Raw genomic sequence first — 19521 nt, forward strand, 5'->3', positions numbered from 1 at the left:
TTTTTCAATTTTTTCAAAGTATGAAAATATACCCACTTTGTATAGCTCATAAACCATATGGTAGTGTTCCGATTTCAACATCGACCACAGCATGTTGAGATGATACATTGGTCTTATGAAAAAGTTACATTTGAGCTTGGGAAAACACATCTGTATATACAGTGTTGCCAGACATTTTCATATTTTTGAAATTCAACACAAATCTCACCTTAAGTTAAATGATGTGAAAATGAAACATCATCCTTTCAAGGAACATTTATTAGAAAGAGAGTTTTTATTCATATCAAATTTGATCAGTTATAATGGTCAGTGTTGTTCTAAACCACATGGGTGTTGCCATAATTGGGGTTTAATTGTGATTTATGGATATTTTCAACTTTTTACAAGTCATAAAAATACCAAAATGCATTTCTATAATAAAGAAAGAAACATCGACCTCGTCATGTTGAGATGATATATTGGCCTTATGAAAAGTTATTTTGATCTGGGGGCGGGTAAGACATCAGTTTATACAGTGTTGCCAGATAAACCACATGGGTGTTGCCATAATTGGGGTTTAATTGTGAGGTGTGGATATTTTCAACTTTTTACAAGTCATAAAAATACCAAAATGCATTTCTATAATAAAGAAGGAAACATCGACCTCGTCATGTTGAGATGATACATTGGCCTTATGAAAAAGTTATTTTGATCGGGGGTAAAACATCAGTTTATACAGTGTTGCCAGATATTTTCCTATTTTTTCAAAATTCAACACAAGTCTCGACCTAAGTTAAAAGATATGAAAATGAAACTTCACCTTCATACGGAACATATCTTTTTAGAAAGAAAGTTAATTTCATATTCAATTTGATCATCTGGGATGGTCAGTGTTATTCTAAGCCATATGGGTGTTGCCAAAGCTGGTGTTTAATATGACAATTTAGATATTTCCAGCTTTTTACAAGTCTTAAAAATAGTACACATCCTTAAATTTATTGTGGAATGAACACAATATTAAGGTTAAAAATTACCCTAAGAACACTTAGTATGTGAATTTAAATTTTAAATTTGAGTTCGGAAAATATTTCCTTCTATACAGTATTGCCAGTTATTATCACATATATTCAAAATTCAACGTATGTCTCACTTTAGGATTTATTATTGTTTAAATCGCTGCCATGAATAAACCACATGGATGATGCCACTATAAATGGAGTTAATAGTGAAATGTGGATACATTTTCAATTTTAAAATGACACCTTATTAAAGTTATAGCTATAGTATTCTAATTTTCACAAAAAAACACCCAAAAAGCACACAAATTTGTCCTAATTTGGCGCTTTTATGGGCACTTTTACCTTTAATGCACCCAATTTGGCGTATTGTCTCCACTGCAAACCCACCAATCGACATACCAAAAAGGTACCCCCCAAACCGTGGCACATCCCGTATACCTTTAACCAGGAGAACCCCTCCGGGGTCATGTGATAGGTATACTGTGCCCAGTAGTCCTCTTTTTCTACTTGATACGGATATTTCCTCAGACAACTTTTATCAACATTAATTGGGGATGCTTGAATGACAGAGAATTAGCAACAATATCATGCAACATTTCAATGGTCAGTTCTTCTTCAGCATGACTTTAAATGTCATACTTTAGACTCTCCTGCGAGCTCCTCCCGGGAAAAGTAACTGGACATTAATTTGTCTGGCTGTGAAAATGTTCTGTGCATTATTGTCTTTGACTATTCTCATATCTTTCGAGACATTTGCTGGATCTATATAGTTTTTTGCCCATTTCTTCCCATATCTTTTTGCAAGTATAGTTGGGATGTGGGCTTTAATAATATGGGGTAGGCGTAATTTAAACATTATCTTACTCTTATATGCATCTTTTTGCAATGTAACAATCTTATGTTATTTTAATTTATTTTAGCCTGGCTAGTATGTGTATAAAAAAAAAAAATTATGGCTTTTATGTATATTTTAAAGTATACATGTTTGATGTTTTCTGTGTTGTATTTTAAGGGTTGGTCACCCACCTTTGCACAGTATTTTTGTCGGACCTGAGAGCACATCAGACATACCAAATACGAGGAATTTTTTTAAAATTAGCAATACAATAAAAATTTTAGGGTAAATTATGTATATTAAATTTTTTTTTTTTTTGACATATTACAGTCCTCAAAGTTAACTTAAAAATCTAATGATGTGTACTTAAAGTGTATGTAGCTGGGATGAAAAGCCGACCACTAATCAATTAATTAATGTTAATTGAAATATTTGACCTTTCATAGTGAAGATATAGATTTTTTTTTTTTTTTTTTACATTTTTAGGTGTTTTGGTGAAAAATCTATATCTTCAATCTAAAGTTCAAATTTTCATATGGACGGCTTTTCATTCCAGCTACATACACTTTAAGTACATATCACTAGATTTATACAATTTACTTTTGAGATCTGTTAAATTTCAAAATTGTCAATTTTAATAATTTGCCATAAAATTTGTATTATATCATAAATTTCAATATATGTCTGATGTGCTCTCAGGTCCACAAAAACATGTGAAAACGTCGCTATTTGAACCCTTATGACTTTTAAAAATATCCACATCTCACTATTAAACCCTAATTATGGCAACACCCATGTGGTTTGGAACAACACTGACCATTTATATATACAACTGATCAAATTTAATATGAAAGTAAATTTCATTTTAATAAACTTTCCTTGTGAAGGTGAAGTTTCATTTTCGCATCATTTAACTTAAGGTGAGACTTGTGTTAAATTTCGAAAAAATAGGAAAATATCTGGCAACACTGTATAAACATATGTTTTCCCCAAGCTTAAGTGTAAATTTTTCATAAGACCAAATATGTATCATTTCAACATGGTGAAGTTGATGTTTCACTTTCACATATTTTTTATGGAATGCATACCATGGTATTTTGGTATTTTTAAAACTTGTAAAAAGTTCAAAATAACCACATCTCGCTATTTAACCCTAATTATGGCAACACCCATGTGGTTTGGAACAACACTGACCATTTATACAACTGATCAAATTTAATATGAAAGTAAATTTCTTTCTAATAAACTTTAATTTTCAACCCAAGGTGAAACTAGTGCTGAATTTCGAAAAAATAGGAAAATATCTGGCAACACTGTATAAACAGACGTTTTTCCCCAAGCTCAAATGTAAATTTTTCATAAGACCGATGTATCATCTCAACATGATGAGGTCGATGTTTCATTTTCACATCTTTATTTTAGGAATGCATGCCATTGTATTTTGGCATTTTTAAGACTGAAAAATAGCTGTAAAGGCTGAAAAAAGCTCAACATACGTTGAATTTTGAATATATGTGATAATATCTGGCAATACTGTATAGAAGGAAATATTTTCCGAACTCAAATTTAGAATATAAATTCACATACTAAGTGTTCTTAGGTTAATTTCTAACCTTAATATTGCGTTCATTCCACAATAATTTTAAGGATGTGTACTATTTTTAAGACTTGTAAAAGCTGGAAATATCTAAATTGTCATATTAAACGCCAGCTATGGCAACACCCATATGGCTTAGAATAACACTGACCATCCCAGATGATCAAATTGAATATGAAATTAACTTTCTTTCTAAAAAAATATGTTCCGTATGAAGGTGAAGTTTCATTTTCATATCTTTAAACTTAGGGCGAGACTTGTGTTGAATTTTGAAAAAATAGGAAAATATCTGGCAACACTGTATAAACTGATGTTTTACCCCCCCCCCCCCCCAGATCAAAGTAACTTTTTCATAAGGCCAATGTATCATCTCAACATCACGAGGTCGATGTTTCTTTCTTTATTATAGAAATGCATTTTGGTATTTTTATGACTTGTAAAAAGTTGAAAATATCCACAAATCACAATTAAACCCCAATTATGGCAACACCCATGTGGTTTAGAACAACACTGACCATTATAACTGATCAAATTTGATATGAATAAAACTCTCTTTCTAATAAATGTTCCTTGAAAGGATGATGTTTCATTTTCACATCATTTAACTTAAGGTGAGATTTGTGTTGAATTTGAAAATTAGGAAAATGTCTGGCAACACTGTATATACAGATGTGTTTTCCCCAAGCTCAAATGTAACTTTTCACAAGACCAATGTATCATCTCAACATGCTGTGGTCGATGTTGAAATCGAGCACTACCATATGGTTTATGAGCTATACAAAGTTGGTATATTTTCATACTTTGATAAAATTGAAAAACACCCTATTTCAAATAAATGGTATAACCCACCCTGACATCTGGTGATTATTTTTATACTTTCAATGCGGCATCTAAGGTTTGACCTATTCATACCTTATAAAGAAAACAGTATATATATATTGTGTATATTAGTAACACTGGCTTCAAAACTTGACAAATTGACTGCTGAAAAATGCAAAAATTGTGAAAATAGGCATAAAATTAAAATTTGGCTGTTACCATGGCAACGGGATATTTTTCCCAAATTTATTTCATGTGTGTTTGTTTCAGGTCAAGGTGCATCAAATATGAAAGTTTAAAGGAAATCCATTTTTGACCGTGGCAAACATTTTAAAAAATTCTCCAAAATAACAGATAATGCCTCTTAAATGTCAAATACGGTACTATAGACATGATATACATCATTTTAAAGCTAATTTCAAGCAGAATATTTTGGTTGAATATCTCAAAAATGATGATTGGCGACTTCAGGGCTCAGTTGTGCTGAGGGGTCACATATAAGTTTTGACTGGTCTTGGTAGGATGAAATGTCTTGATGTTACAAGCCTGTTACAAGAAGTGGGATGTTTTTTTCTGAGAGTTCAAGATTTTAAAGCTACCCATTGTTTGTTCAATTATTAAAGATGTGACATTTATGATAAGGTTTTGGTATGACATATGACAACTTTAAATAAATAATAAGGTAATAAAAAAATAAACCCTGTTCTACCTGCCCACCTGACCTAGAAATGCCAAAATCTCAATTTAGAATATAGAAGGTGATTTAGATTTGTGTCTTCTAAATTTACAAATACAAAATAGACGATAATAAAGTAATTAGGAGAGGTAGCATCATTAGGGACTAGATGTGTCATTTTTGTTCTCTTTTATGACATGCATCAGAGTAAAACATGAACTTTCATAACCTTTTATTTTAACAGAATGAAGCATAAATATGAATATTTAACTCCATATTGTAATAAAATTACATACATTTATAATTACATTACAACAACACCCTATTTTTCTTTGTGGGGCACAAAAATTCTCCACAAGGAATGAAATCTCCACAAGAATGGTAAAGAACTTACATTTTTAATTATTTTAAAAGGATTTAATGTTATTTTGGTTCACTTTGAATGACAGTCATCAGTTTAAGCATGGAAGCGTTTTACAGATTTTTCTTTGGCAGAATTAAGGATAAATAAGAATATTTCATAATATTCCGTAATGATACGAACATGCATGCCCTCACAAGGTCTGTTATACCTGTACCCAATACTCAACGTGAACCTGATCATTGTTAATAGGGATAACCATCAAAATTTCATGTTGCCCCTATTGCTACAAACGATTGTTTTCTGGATAGAACTCATCAACAGAAGTATTTTGGTGGTTAAATGGTCAAAATCGGACAAAAACTTTTCGAATTATGAATTTTCAAAGTTTCCCATTCTGACCGGTCATTGGAACGAAATAAAATGACAAGGTCCAAAAATAGCAATTGGGAGCAAAATTGGCATAAGCATATATTTACCTTTATATATTTCTTTATTTTAACATATATGCAAACATGAAACAAGCATATTGTGAAAGTATCAAAGGGTTTCTTGTGAAATGGCACTTTACTAGTCAATGGCATAAATTATTTTTTTTCAAACTGAGGCATTGAAATCATGCATGTAGAGAACATTTGCCAAAAATCATCCAAGATGGCCGATATGGCACAAAATCAAAATTGCACTAAGTCCAGGTGAACTTTTTATTTCACAACCAAAAATTTCAATGTTATTGGGTTTAATATGACCAATTAGTAGGTGTATGCAAACAAAATCTTCAGTGTCATTGAAGGTCATTGACTCATTCACAACAATAGAGGTTAAATCCACTTCACTCATCATGCTCATGTGTCACTTCTAACAAAAGGTGCTGGTTCCCATAGTATTCTTCATTCAAACCAATTCAATGCATGACCTCGGAGTCACCTGCATGACTTTCGTGGGCTATTTTGAAACAGTTATGTCTGCACATTCAGGTACTTCTTTTGAAAGTTCTAAACAAGGTATAGCCAGCAGCAAGTTGTAGATGGTATATAGGCCTAAATATAAGAAAATGTTTAGGGTTGAAATCAGGTGAAAAATACATCGAATAAGCACGAAACTTCACATTTATGTTCAGAAAGGTGTCTTCTTAGCATGATTCGAAAGGAGTATGGAAATTCTAAAGGGAAGCTGGTGATTTAATTTGTAACTCGAGATCTACTTGTTCAATTTTTTTTCCTTTTTACAGAGGGTATGATAGAGGTATTACTGGCAACTCTGCCAAATTACAGCTCAGTAGACCACGTTTTTCACCTGAAATTATTGACATGAATATTTTGTGCCATTCTTGAGCAGTGCTGAACTCAGCCACTGGCAATTAAACGCACTATGGCGATGGACCAATTTTGACTCGCACTTACAGAAAAATGAAATAAGTTGTGTTGCTGTAATTTGCAAGATAGTTACAAAATATAATTGGCATTCACTTCCCCAATTTTTACAGAAAAATATTGAAAAATAAAAGAATGAGATCAATTTAGAAATGTCTGTGCAAGCAGTGCACAGTTGAGCTCCCTGCATGTCTATGGGAGCGTTCTAATCAAGTTGATGGTTCATTGGTCATCCCTATTGTTAATAGTTGCAAGTGATATGTGAGGAATCTCATAACAGTTCACAAATAAGAATACAAATAATACAATAGTGATAGATACAATAAGGAAAACACATAATGAGGAAAGAGACAGATTTTTAGAAGCCTTTGAGAAGAGGTAGCAGAGGTGCATTTGACATTGAGGCAGAGGCTGGGACACGGCAGACTCAAAAGTGAACTTATTGTGAATTTTTCCTCCACAAGAAGGGCTAATTTTAACAGTTTTACCCTAAAAGTGGATGTTTGTGAATTTTCTTTCAAAAAAGGACTGATTTTCACTGTTTCTCGTAAATTAGAATTTGCATTTTTTGGGGTGCATCACACTGCTGCACCCCACCCCACCGCCATGCGGCAGCTTTGTTTATGAGAGAAAAAGGCCTTTTCTTTTACAGGAATATGGCGATGAATGTATTGCCTTCATTGTAATCCATACCTTTAGATGTTACAAAACGTATCTATAATATTTTTCTTTTGTGTGCATTTTATTTTTGTACAGCGACATGGGTAGGAGGAGGGTATATAAACGGCACGGCAGAGTATGTGTATACAGACGGGTATGGGTTACTATGGACCCAGGCACCATGGGGATATGCCATTAGTTTGGTGTTAGGTAAGTTATCTCTATCAAACGTAGCCATCCATGAAATGACTTGTACTAGCTAGCTGAATGTCAGATTGTACATTACGGGCAAATATGTCCCAACAAGTCATCTAACCACGCTCTGCAAATTATGACATTTTGTCAAGTGGGCGAGCTCTTGAAAGATGAAGCTCAAAGTTGAATAGCTGCCATTTGATTGGCAGCATAACTTTACATGATGGATATTAAATCCACACTACCAGTGAATAAGTCCGCTGAGATTTTCATATTTTTAGCCACAATCTTTGACCAGAGATCTTTGACCACATATATATATGTGGCCAGTATATGGCATGTATGTCTGTGGGTAAATTAATTGGTAAATTGCTACACTCTTAGAAAAAGCATTTTTGAATTGTCCTTTATGGAACTTTGCATGGTTCCATGATGTTCAATAAAGACCAGAAAGAACCATTTTGGTGTTCTTTTCATTTACAAGAACCATTTCTCTTCAGGATTTTGCATACAGGATAGCCAAGAATCGTTTTTTCTAACAGTGTAAATATTGTCACAATATAGCCTCATGCATTGTGCCATTCATATGGCTATGTAGCAGGCAAACATTTTTAAATATCTAAAACACACAGACACATACATGCCATGATTAATTGATTGTGTCTTTAATGTAGAGTTGTTAAATCAATGATTTCACCAGCCAGGTTGTTGATAATTATTTAAAATGGTCGCCAGTTATCAAGGTCTTCTTTCTATCTATGGTTATAAGATAGGATTGATCAAAGCATGAGCTGAGATATGATAAATATATTGCACAAATGGCAGCTATAGCATGATATGCTCATGTATGTTTTGTGCACTCAATGGAGAAAAAAGTACAAGCCAGGATCCTGGTCTCCATTGAATCACACATTTCATAAAATTGAACCAGTGATGAAAGTTTCATCCAGTCACATTACCGTCACTGACTCAGAAATGAGGCCGGTCGCTTGATTGAATCCTGTGATAGACATGGTACGCTGTGACGTCACATGAAGGTTGTAGCCAGTGACATCATAGCAGAGGTCTGTCATCACAAAGGCAGATGGTTGGGATCCTCTGTAAAGCCTAGGAGGTTATGTTACATGCTCAGTGCTATCCAGGTAAAGATTAACATGAGGTATATGTTATATAATGCTTAAAAATGTATATCGTTGAAAGACAAGATTTTTGGATCCTTTCAGGCATTCTTATACAAGGTCTTTGTAGGGCTTATTCATTACATTTCTTTGTCAGTAAATAGGAATTTAATTATCGATAAAAATGGGTCACAATATTCATGGCAGTCACGAAGAAGCTGCATTGATAGCTGACTCCCATCTCACTAAGGTGTTTGCTGGGAATGAAAGGTGGTAAACATAATGTGGGAGTAAAGATGTGTGGTACTGGCTATAATTGTGTATAACATAATACTAATTGCTGAAGACTGTCATGATGATTGAACTAAAGTTAACTCCCCATCTTAGTACATGACCTCTCTTTAGATCTCTCTTTCACTTTTCTTTCTCTTACTCTCTCTTTTGCTATCTCTATCTCTAACATTATTTCTTGTTCTCTTTTTCTCCTCTCTCATCCCTTTCTTCATTAATTATGCCCTGTCTGTCTGTCTTTCCTTTGCTCCCTTCCATTTTTTGCTCTCTCTCTCTCCGTCTTTCTATTAATGTTGTCTACACCATGATCAGCTCATAATAGGCAAGAATTAGTTGGTTTTTGTTACTGCATGAATCAATAAACTTCTGACTTACGCTTGCGTAAATTCACAATAGCAGGCGTCAGTCAATTTGCGTTGGTGCTGCGCACAGCTGTGTGTACAACATTCTATATCAATCCACGATGTTATGAGTCCTTACTATTACGAGCTGATCAGAGAATATACATCTTTCTCTGTTTCTCTATATTTCTTGTTGATGTTTCTTTCTTCCTCACTTATCCATCTCTGTCTTTCTCTTCTGTCAGTCTTTACTCACCTTAATTTCCCCCAATCTTTGTTGACGCTGATGGGCCCGACAGATCCAAATTTTGCATTTTGGGAGAGTTACAAAATTGTTTTTGCTAAAATCATGTAAAATGAGCCATTTTTGGCCCAAATTGATTGATTTTGACTGGTCTTTTTCAAAATTTTCATGATATTCTACAGGCATTTTAGCCTCCAGAAAAAAACCATAATAAATCCTGAATGACCCTACTTGAAATGTTGTCCGCCCGTAAAACAGGTTTTTTTAAATTTTGTTGCCTTAGCACACTTAAGGGCTGGGGTATGAACGTTTGGACAGTATTTATTTTGGGACATTAGAGCACATCAGACATATCGAATTGTATTCTGAATACGAAGAATGTCCTTCTGATATCAAATAATTTTGATTTTTTGAAATTCGCAATTTAATACACATTTTATGGCAAATCATTAAAATTGATATTTTGATATTTAACAGTACTTGAAGTAAACTTTATAAATCTGATGATTTATACTTAAAGTGTATGTAGGTGGGATGAAAAGCCGACGATCAATTGAAAATTTTGACCTTTCAGTATTGAAGATATGGATTTTTTTTCCCAAAACACCAAAAAATTTTGGTCTTTTGGGAAAAAATCCATATCTTCAATATGAAAGGTCAAAATTTTCAATTGACCATCGGCTTTTCCTCCCTGCTACATACACTTTAAGAATATATCATTAGATTTATATAATTTACTTCGAGGACTGTTATATATCAAAACTTTGAAAAATATCAAATTTTTATAATTTGTCATAAAATTTGTATTATATTGTGATTTTAAAAAATGAAAATTATTTGATATCAGTAAGACATTCTTCGTATTCATAATGCAATTCGATAGGTCTGAGGTGCTCTCATGTCCCTCAAAAAATACTGTCGAAACGCAATAAACGCTCATTCTAGATCCCTTAACTCTTTTGTTTTATTTTCTATTCCTTCCACCCACTGTGCTCCATTATCAATGTTTCCTCCCTTTTCTCTATATTGGTTCCTTCCTTCATATCATTTTTCCTCTTTGTCTCATTATCTCTTGTGCTCTTGAATACGTCCCTCAGAGCCTATAACTCACTTACATACTCCATATTGGAACAACACAACCTGTACGGCAGTATTCAATTTGCAAATGTCAGTGGAAAATGTCAACTAGAATCTTGTGGGCACATAATAATCTTTTTCAATAAATCACTTCACTTGAAAACAAGGAAATACATGCTTGAATTTGGGCATGATATACCCAAGTCTTGTATTTATATTTGGAAATATAATTAGTAATTTTACCTTTTACATAGAAAGCATATTTACAGAAAGAATGATGCTCTCCTGGGATTCCAAACTTCATTATTTTGTAAGAATAGTACCATGTCTAGATACAACATTAATCGAGTCCCCAGCCATTAAACCCATGTTTAATTCATAAAGAGCACAATTCTATGGTACCGCATATATATATCTCGCACTGCTAGTGATGGTTCATGAAAACCTTCATTTTCTCTTCTCTTCTTTTTTTCTTGAATTGTTAAATCTGGATGGATTTGAATAATTGATAAATATATATCTGATGGGAATAAATGCCAATGAACTAAAAGAATTTGTTGGTAAGTCTTAAAGCAAGAGTAAATGAATTCTAACATGCGTTTAATTCTTTTTAATTTATCAAAAAACAACAGCATAATATTTAGTATAAACTGCCTGAAATATTTCTTTGCATTTTGAATCTAAATGATTGAGGTAAAGGTGGACTTGAAAAGCTGCACTATCATACCCGGTCCTGTGTCACAACCTGGGGTACCTTTGTGTTACATAGTAAAAAAATGAAATGTTTCAAACATTTTACCTACACGTCTCATTTGAAGTGGTTCATCCTCCTGAGAATTTTGACACCTTTTTTTATGGAAATCGGTTAAAAAATGAGAGTATTAGTATTAGTCTTTTAAATGACCTTCTGTATTTATTTACTTGGTTTAGAAGTCTGCGAATTCATTTAGACATTTTTTACTAGATTCAAATTTTTAATGTGGGTTTTAGATCAAATTTACGATACAAATCCTTCCTCCTAATCCTCCTCCTAATCCTCAACCACCCTTGGCACATTTCATGCCAAACGTCATAAGAAAATAATTAAAAATTATTTTAAAACAGGATAAAAACATGAGTAATATAGAATAAATTAGCCTCAATTTAAGACCTAATTGAATCTTCTAAGTGAAGGAATACTCAAGTGACACTGTTTTGAAGTCCAAGCTGCACGTCAAAATGTAACAAAACCACCTTTTTGGGTACCCCAGTATATGACACAGGATCACCCGCAAATAAGTTCAACAGGATTGTCAGTAAAATGAAATTTCAAAATTCTTTTATACAATTTTTTTTTGATGTTGAGGTACATTGAGGTACGTAACATCAACCCAAATTTTGGATTTGTATAAAAGAATTTTGAAATAAGGGCTCATATTGAAATACCCTACCACGTTTTTACACAGAAAGAAGGCAGGATTCCCCTCGCAAAGCGCGCGCCTCAGGAAAGCTCGGTCATAAAATGGATGGATTATATGCATCAGTGATACACCCTGCCCAGGATTTTAACAAAAGAAGGCTAGCACAGGAAAGTTGCAGGATGGCGCACACCTTCCTGTGTAAGGGAATTTCAATATGAGCCCTAACTGCACTATCATATCTCCTCATTTGCTATGATTGTGGTGCAGGCACATGGCCAAATAATCAGGAGGTACACTATTCCCACCATAAGTGAACATTGGTGGAGTATGGACTCCCCTAGTATAACCTCCCTGATTCTCCCACGCCTATAACTCATCAACTCAAATAATAGGCAGAACATAATAATATTCGCTAACTCCTGGATTTGATACTTTATGATTTTACTTTGAATTTTCTTTAATCTGATGTTTTCTTGTGTTTTTTCTTTCTAGGTGGTGTTTTATTTGCCAAACCAATGCGGTCACAGGGCTATGTGACTATGTTAGATCCATTCCAAATTAAATTTGGTTCACGTATGGGTGGCCTACTCTTTATTCCTGCTCTTTCTGGGGAAATATTTTGGTCAGCAGCTATTTTATCAGCTCTAGGTAAGGTTTTGTACAATTTGCCCATTCCACAGTTCTGCCATATTCTTGAGCTGGCAATGGATATGAAAGGAAGAATTATGTAACTTTACACAATTGTTATATGACTGGTTCAATTCCCATTTACACAATTGTTATATGACTGGTTCAATTCCCATTCATGTATGGAGGCTCTCCTAGCATATGGTGGATTTGTGCAATGGTGGGTATGTGACATATTTTGGAAAATTAAGACAAAGCAGGGCACTTCCATGCTTTCTGATAATAGAGGATTAAAAAAAATGAGCCAAAATGGTCTCATACCAGTGCACAATTCATAAACCCCTCTTCAACAATCAATGCTCAAAATTTGACCTTAAGTTCTGGAGTAGACCTATAAGTTTTTATACCCAACACATTCAAAGGACATTCTTATGAAGGTACAACCATACCAGCGTTAAAGCAGGGCCGTAGCAAGGGTGAAAAATGTGGGGCGGCCATCACAAATGTGGGGCGGCCAAATTACAAATATATGCCCAAACTGAAATAAAGATATAAAGAAAAGCATAACACATTTCTCAAAAAGTGGGGTGGCCATGGCATCCCCGGCCGCCCCGCTTGCCAAGGCCCTGTGCATTACAGATGAGAATGTTTGAGACTTGAGCGTTTACACTTTCAATTGCAACTATATCCAGCACAATAAATCACAACCTTTATAGCCAAAGTGGTGGGGGTTGATTTTGAAAATCTTGCTGACCATAATGACCACAAGGATATTTTCTTTAATTTGAGATATCAGTGACTGCAAACTAAAACCGATAGAAGATACAGACTCAAAAGTTGCACCCTACATTTGTGTGCATAACAATAACTTATTCAACATGTTCAATCATGGCGAGTGCCGCGGACAATGGGGCTTGCTATATGGTAAACATGGACCATGTTGAGGGAAAGTCCAGGGGAAAGTACTAGTGAAATCTTTATTTGTACCTGCCAGTGGTTTTAATGTAAAAACCAGAAAATTCTATTCCAACTGACTAGCAAGGAACCAAAGGATGAATCAAAAAGAATAGCTGTACTTTTGCTTCATAACTTCGTTATTTCTGCGTAAGTTGCCATCACTTTTTGCCAACATCTCAAATTAAAGAAAACATGCTTGCCATCATTATGGTCACTTTAATTTTTGAAATTGACCCTCACTTTGGCTATAAGGTCAGGATTAATGAACTGCTAACTTATTTATTGTGTTGACTGCACATTAACATACAGAACATCTGTGTGATTCATTTATAGAAGCAGGGCTGGATTTTGCTATCATTTCCAACACATCATTAGTGCTGTAACACTATGGACCACAATGGCCTCATCCCACTGCCATAGTTCAATAACTTCAATTAAACAATCATAGAGCAAAATTTGACCTCAAGTTGCGGAGTATGAGTTTGTGTACTCAATTTTTAAAGGGCATTCAATGAATGTGCAACTGTATTGGGGTTAAAGAAATGTGCCCTGATAGATGAGCATGTTGTGGATCCTAGTGTAACCCATGGCAAGTCCAGACCCATTTCTATATTAAAGTTACAATCAGTTTGAACATACTATGGATTAAAAGACTTTTGGCACGTCACAACTATTATCGGCAAAATATGTAATTCACGATCATGAGAGGACATACCTTCTGTGTACTGTTGCATCAGCATACCTTTTGTGGAACAACTTGATCGTGCGAACCAAGACCATGATTGGGCAATTCACAAACGATGTGCTTACTCCTCTGGGAGGGCGAGTTAGTGCAGCGGTAGTTCCTCGCTTTGCACCACTGAGGTCCCGGGTTCAAGCCCGGCGCTGCCCAAGGACTCATGTGCACATGGTTTATCCCGATTCCATGCTCGCTCTCGCAGGTTTTCTCCGGGATCTCCGGTTTCCTCCTGTATCGCAAAAATTGGTGTTTAGTTGTTTGGTTATCAAAAACTTCCTTCACCCAATGGAATTTGGGGAGCTGCACAATAATTGGTGGATGTTACAATCTAAATGCGGATAGGTGTGCGCCATTCGGCAGCAACCTAGTTGATGCGATCTGATTGTGATGACTCACCATTGCAGCGAAATTACAGCGCTTTGAGTCCTCTAAGATCTGGAGAAAGGCGCTTTATAAATCCAAAATTTATTTATTTATTTGTAAGCATGTGGTCTTTGCGTAGTACGCTAGACGCAAATATCTGTGCTAACCCCAAGTTGGCTCTTATGATCGAGAATTAGATATTTTGCCTAAACATGTGGTGAAATCCTTCCCTGGTAGAACAAAGGTGTTCGGTCTTGTCTGATTTCACCACTGTGTCACAAATGTGTAATCTCTGTGATATCAATTGCCAACAAGAAGCGGGCAGTGCATGCAATGTAATTCTGCTTTATAGTCTTTCAATCAGCAAGGAGGACCTTGATTTTTCATGCCTTATATATATTCTGAAATCTGTAGTATCCTGCATGTTGCATTTTGTATTTTAGGAAATATACATAATTGTATCAGCACTCAGCAGAGTAAAAGGACATAATAGGTTGATTATGTTTGGAATTTGACATTCTCTAGTTTATGTAGCATTTGCACAAAGCATTGATAGAAATTGTAACAACCAATGACCTAATATTGGTTGTGTGAAGTCGACTAAATTGATTTTGAACCATGATTTCAAATTTCCTGTCAACACGACAATGTTTAACTGACAAGATTTTTATAGCAAAATTCAAATTCACATTCTGAAACTGTAAAGACATCAAAATTTAGTTTACACAGAACTGTGATTGAAATTGCAAGGACTTTGGTTTTCTTCCATACAGAAGCTATGAGAAACCCTATTGTGAGCCCCTATATAGCCTGATCGCAACAAAATATGCACTGTCATGTATTTCTCTGGGAAACCAAGCTGATTGGTAATCTATACTGTTCAGCATACCTTTGGTAAAGTCATTGGACACACCTTATAGCAATTTTTGTGTTATTTGTATTTAACTTTTTTTGATACAGTGAAATTAAGAGTGTGATATATAATACACACAGGTATTTGAACCAATAAAGGTATTTTTGGGTGTAATAGGCCTACTCTTCAACATAATTATACATTGTCATGACCATATTTGGAATCAGCATGAAAAATGCATTAAAATGAGTACAAACAAGCCCAGTATTGGTTCAGTGGTTCTTGATATGGCTCTTGATATTTTGAGAAAATTTCTTTAAACTTGGGACTTTTTATGTTGTGGCATGTGCTGTGGCCAGCATGCAAACCCTTTAAAATTATCTACAAAGTAAGAGGCCACAAAAATATTGTTGGTTAGTGAAAATAGTGAAATAAAATCTCTATGCAGTAATAAGGAGGTGAAGGGAGTAGTCTAAAATGGGTCATAGCCAAACACCTATATAGCTGGGGACACCAAAAGATTTGTACCTTGGAGACACACATTCAGTGGTACATGGAGCCTTGTCTTGTGTTACATACTGGACTCAATGAATGTGGCATGGTATTATGAGCTGGTCTAGAAAAGATTTAACTATAGATTGAGGAGAAAATGTTCAATTGATAGGTTGAGTTTTGTTGTTGTTGAAGTGTGGGCTCTAATGGTTTCCTTTACAAGATGTTTTCACCCCTGGGGTGTTGCTACATGAATTAAAGGAACAATTTTCTGTCAAAACTATTTTACGGTAACTGCTCCTCCAAGTGATCACTGATCAGCAAGCATAAATAAGTCAATTTGATCCTAATAGTGCATTCTTATTTCAAAATATTTTTGTGTTTGTGAGATGACTGTCTGGTATACATATATTGACCAGGGTTTCTGAATTTAACAGCTTTACTTACACAAGATAATTATGATATTTATATTGTACAACTGTGTTGAATGTCAGATTTTGTCATTATTTTCATGTTTGCCATTTGCACAGTGTATTACCACATCTATCCTTGTTCCAATTCACTAGCTTAAAGCCATAATGTACGATCTTATAATATGAAATTGGTTAATTTTTTTCAAACCAGATTTGTTTGCATAGTTGTAATGTTTACACATGTCCCAACTTGCACCTAAATGGAATCGGCCAAATTTGTTGTCTTTGTAGGTTAACAGAGCAAAGTTCGACATATTATCATAATTTAAAAATTATGATAATATGTCCTCCCATAGGACTGCGTGTTAAATAGCCAAAATAATCAGTGGAGTTTCTTTCACTTTACCTTGTTATTTCAACCTAAAATGGACAACAACCCTTCTTGTCAGTTATTACTAATATTATCTCAACGTTTTGAATAAAGAATAACAAAATCACAATTTGACGGAAATTGTATATAAACAAATCTCCGACTTACCCTTTAAATACAATACAAGCAATTTGCTATGAAATTGAGGAAACTGGATAATATTTTGAAAAGTACTTTTGTAACTTGTTATGCTATGTTTTTATGTTTGCTGTTTGTGTTTGATAGTACACATAAAGTACCACACAGTCTGATGAAAACCGTGTGGCTCATTAAGGGTTGGGGTATGAGCGTTTGGACAGTATTTATTTTGGGACATTAGAGCACATCAGACATATCGAATTGCATTCTGAATCTGAAGAATGTCCTTCTGATATCAAATAATTTTGATTTTTGAAATTCGCAATTTAATACACATTTGATGGCAAATCATTAAAATTGATATTTTTGATATTTAACAGTACTAAAGTAAACTTTATAAATCTGATGATTTATACTTAAAGTGTATGTAGGTGGGATGAAAAGCCGACGATCAATTGAACATTTTGACCTTTTCGTACTGAAGATATGGATTTTTTCCCCAAAACACCAAAAAAAATTAGGTCTTTTTGGGAAAAAATTCCATATCTTCAATATGAAAGGTCAAAATTTTCAATTGACCGTCGGCTTTTCCTCCCAGCTACATACACTTTAAGAATATATCATTAGATTTATATAATTTACTTCGAGGACTGTCATATATCAAAAATTTGAAAAATATCAAATTTTTATAATTTGTTATAAAATTTGTATTATATTGTGATTTTCAAAAATGAAAATTATTTGATATCAGAAAGACATGCTTCAGTATTCAGAATGCAATTCGATAGGTCTGAGGTGCTCTCATGCCCCACAAAAAATACTGTCGAAACGCAATAAACGCTCATTCTAGATCCCTTAAGTTTCTGCACAAAAGTTGCATCTGTGTAAATGTACGTTACAAGAAAACACCTTAATGTCTGATGAGCTAGTGAATGTAAGAAATGTTATAAAGCAACTCTCTTAGTTGACACTATGCATTGCTGCAATCCAATGGCAATTTATAAGCTTTGCAATCCGCTACAAGGTGAATTACAGAAACCCAACAAATTGTGTGTGGTCAGCTGGTGGCTTGTTACTTTATGAGGGTAATCAATACTGCAGAGTAAACTCTATGTACATACAGAGGTGGAAAAGACAGTCAATTTGAAGTTGATTCATATGACCCACACTTACAAATTATTTTTATCATATATTTATATGAAAAGAAATCTCATGTACTCATTGTAATTCATCCTTTGCTGGCACATCTCTTTTTAAAGGGATTTTTATTATAGTTCCACTGTAGTTCCTGTAAGGGTGGAGAGGGGTGTTAATTAGGTAACTATGAAATATTTTGCAATCAGATTGAAGGGGCAGTCTCAGGACCTGTGGTGATCAGAGGATTTGTGCATGGTTTGTGCCCTAGTTTCTATATGGTGTATGCTAGACTGGACTTAGTCGTAATGATCTGTGGTAAAATCACAAGGGCTCTGATTAAGAACTAGATTAACTCCCAACTTCTTCAGGACAAAACCATCAAGAGTTCTGTTATAGACCTCCCTCAAGTCAAGGCGCATCATGTGTCTTGAGTATCAATCATTATAGTGTGCTACCTTTGCCAAATGATCCACAAGCAGATTGCACCTATCTACTGATGAATTAATGGCTCAGAAAAGAGCTGTTTTTCTTCAGTAACATAAACAACTCTTTTCAGTGCCATATCTCTGTTATTATTAAAAATTACTTTGCCCTGATCCATTAACATGCCCTAATGTGCATTGTGCTTTTTAGCCATTCAACAGTTGTTTTCCCAAGTACCACTTTCACCAAAGAGGAAAATGTTTTTTTGATCTTCTAAGCTGAGAGGTCAGATACCTATTTGAAGATGAGAACATAAAAGAAAGATGGAAAAAAATGTCTGTGTTTATTTTTGTGAAATATATGGTCATAGAAGTTCCTTCTAGTTTAATATTCATTTCAATATCTTGACATGGTTGTATGTCTTGCTTGACCACAACCTTAGACCACAGTGACATATCAAAATATCCAAGGTGGAAAAATTGTCCCGCTGACCACTATCAAAATGATTTTTATAGCACAACAATTGCGATAAAGTCCTTGAAAATCTGAGATTTTTATTGAGATTTTAAAACAGGGCAAAAGGAACAAATGTTGGTCAATCTTGTGCCGGTATTTCAATCCAGGGGGGTCCCCCGTGACCCCTTTTCCATCAGTATGCCACTGCTTGTACATGACATATGTGGTTAAGCATTTGAGTATAATTTAAATATGTTTGTAGGAATATACAAAATGCGTCAAACCAATGAATCAATACTTTATTAACCATATGACAACCAAGCATGAGGACTCATCTTCCTACCTGTATATGCCTGCATACTCATGCATGTGCAAGTATACATGCATATCAGGCCAGGCCAGGTGGTGTAATTTGTACAGGCAATGGGATTCCATCATTATTAAATTTTGCCACAGACAGCCGTGCCCCATACTTGACAGTTTCTGGTGACCCTCAGGGAAATAGTAAGCCACGGAGGCCTGGCCCTGATAAATTGTTACAAAACGTCATTTTAGCTTTGGGACTACA

The 19521-nt window shown here is 34.6% G+C and overlaps 1 protein-coding gene across 1 annotated transcript in view; it reads left to right on the forward strand.

Annotated features, from left to right (window-relative positions):
- Positions 1–19521, forward strand: part of LOC140148675 (high-affinity choline transporter 1-like) — a 106675-nt gene that overhangs the window by 56733 nt on the left and 30421 nt on the right. The window contains 2 exon segments of the mRNA XM_072170710.1: positions 7416–7529; positions 12478–12633. Coding sequence (XP_072026811.1) covers positions 7416–7529; positions 12478–12633 — 270 coding nt within the window.

The sequence above is a fragment of the Amphiura filiformis genome, chromosome 1 (assembly GCF_039555335.1).
Source record: "Amphiura filiformis chromosome 1, Afil_fr2py, whole genome shotgun sequence".
Classification (NCBI taxonomy): domain Eukaryota; kingdom Metazoa; phylum Echinodermata; class Ophiuroidea; order Amphilepidida; family Amphiuridae; genus Amphiura; species Amphiura filiformis.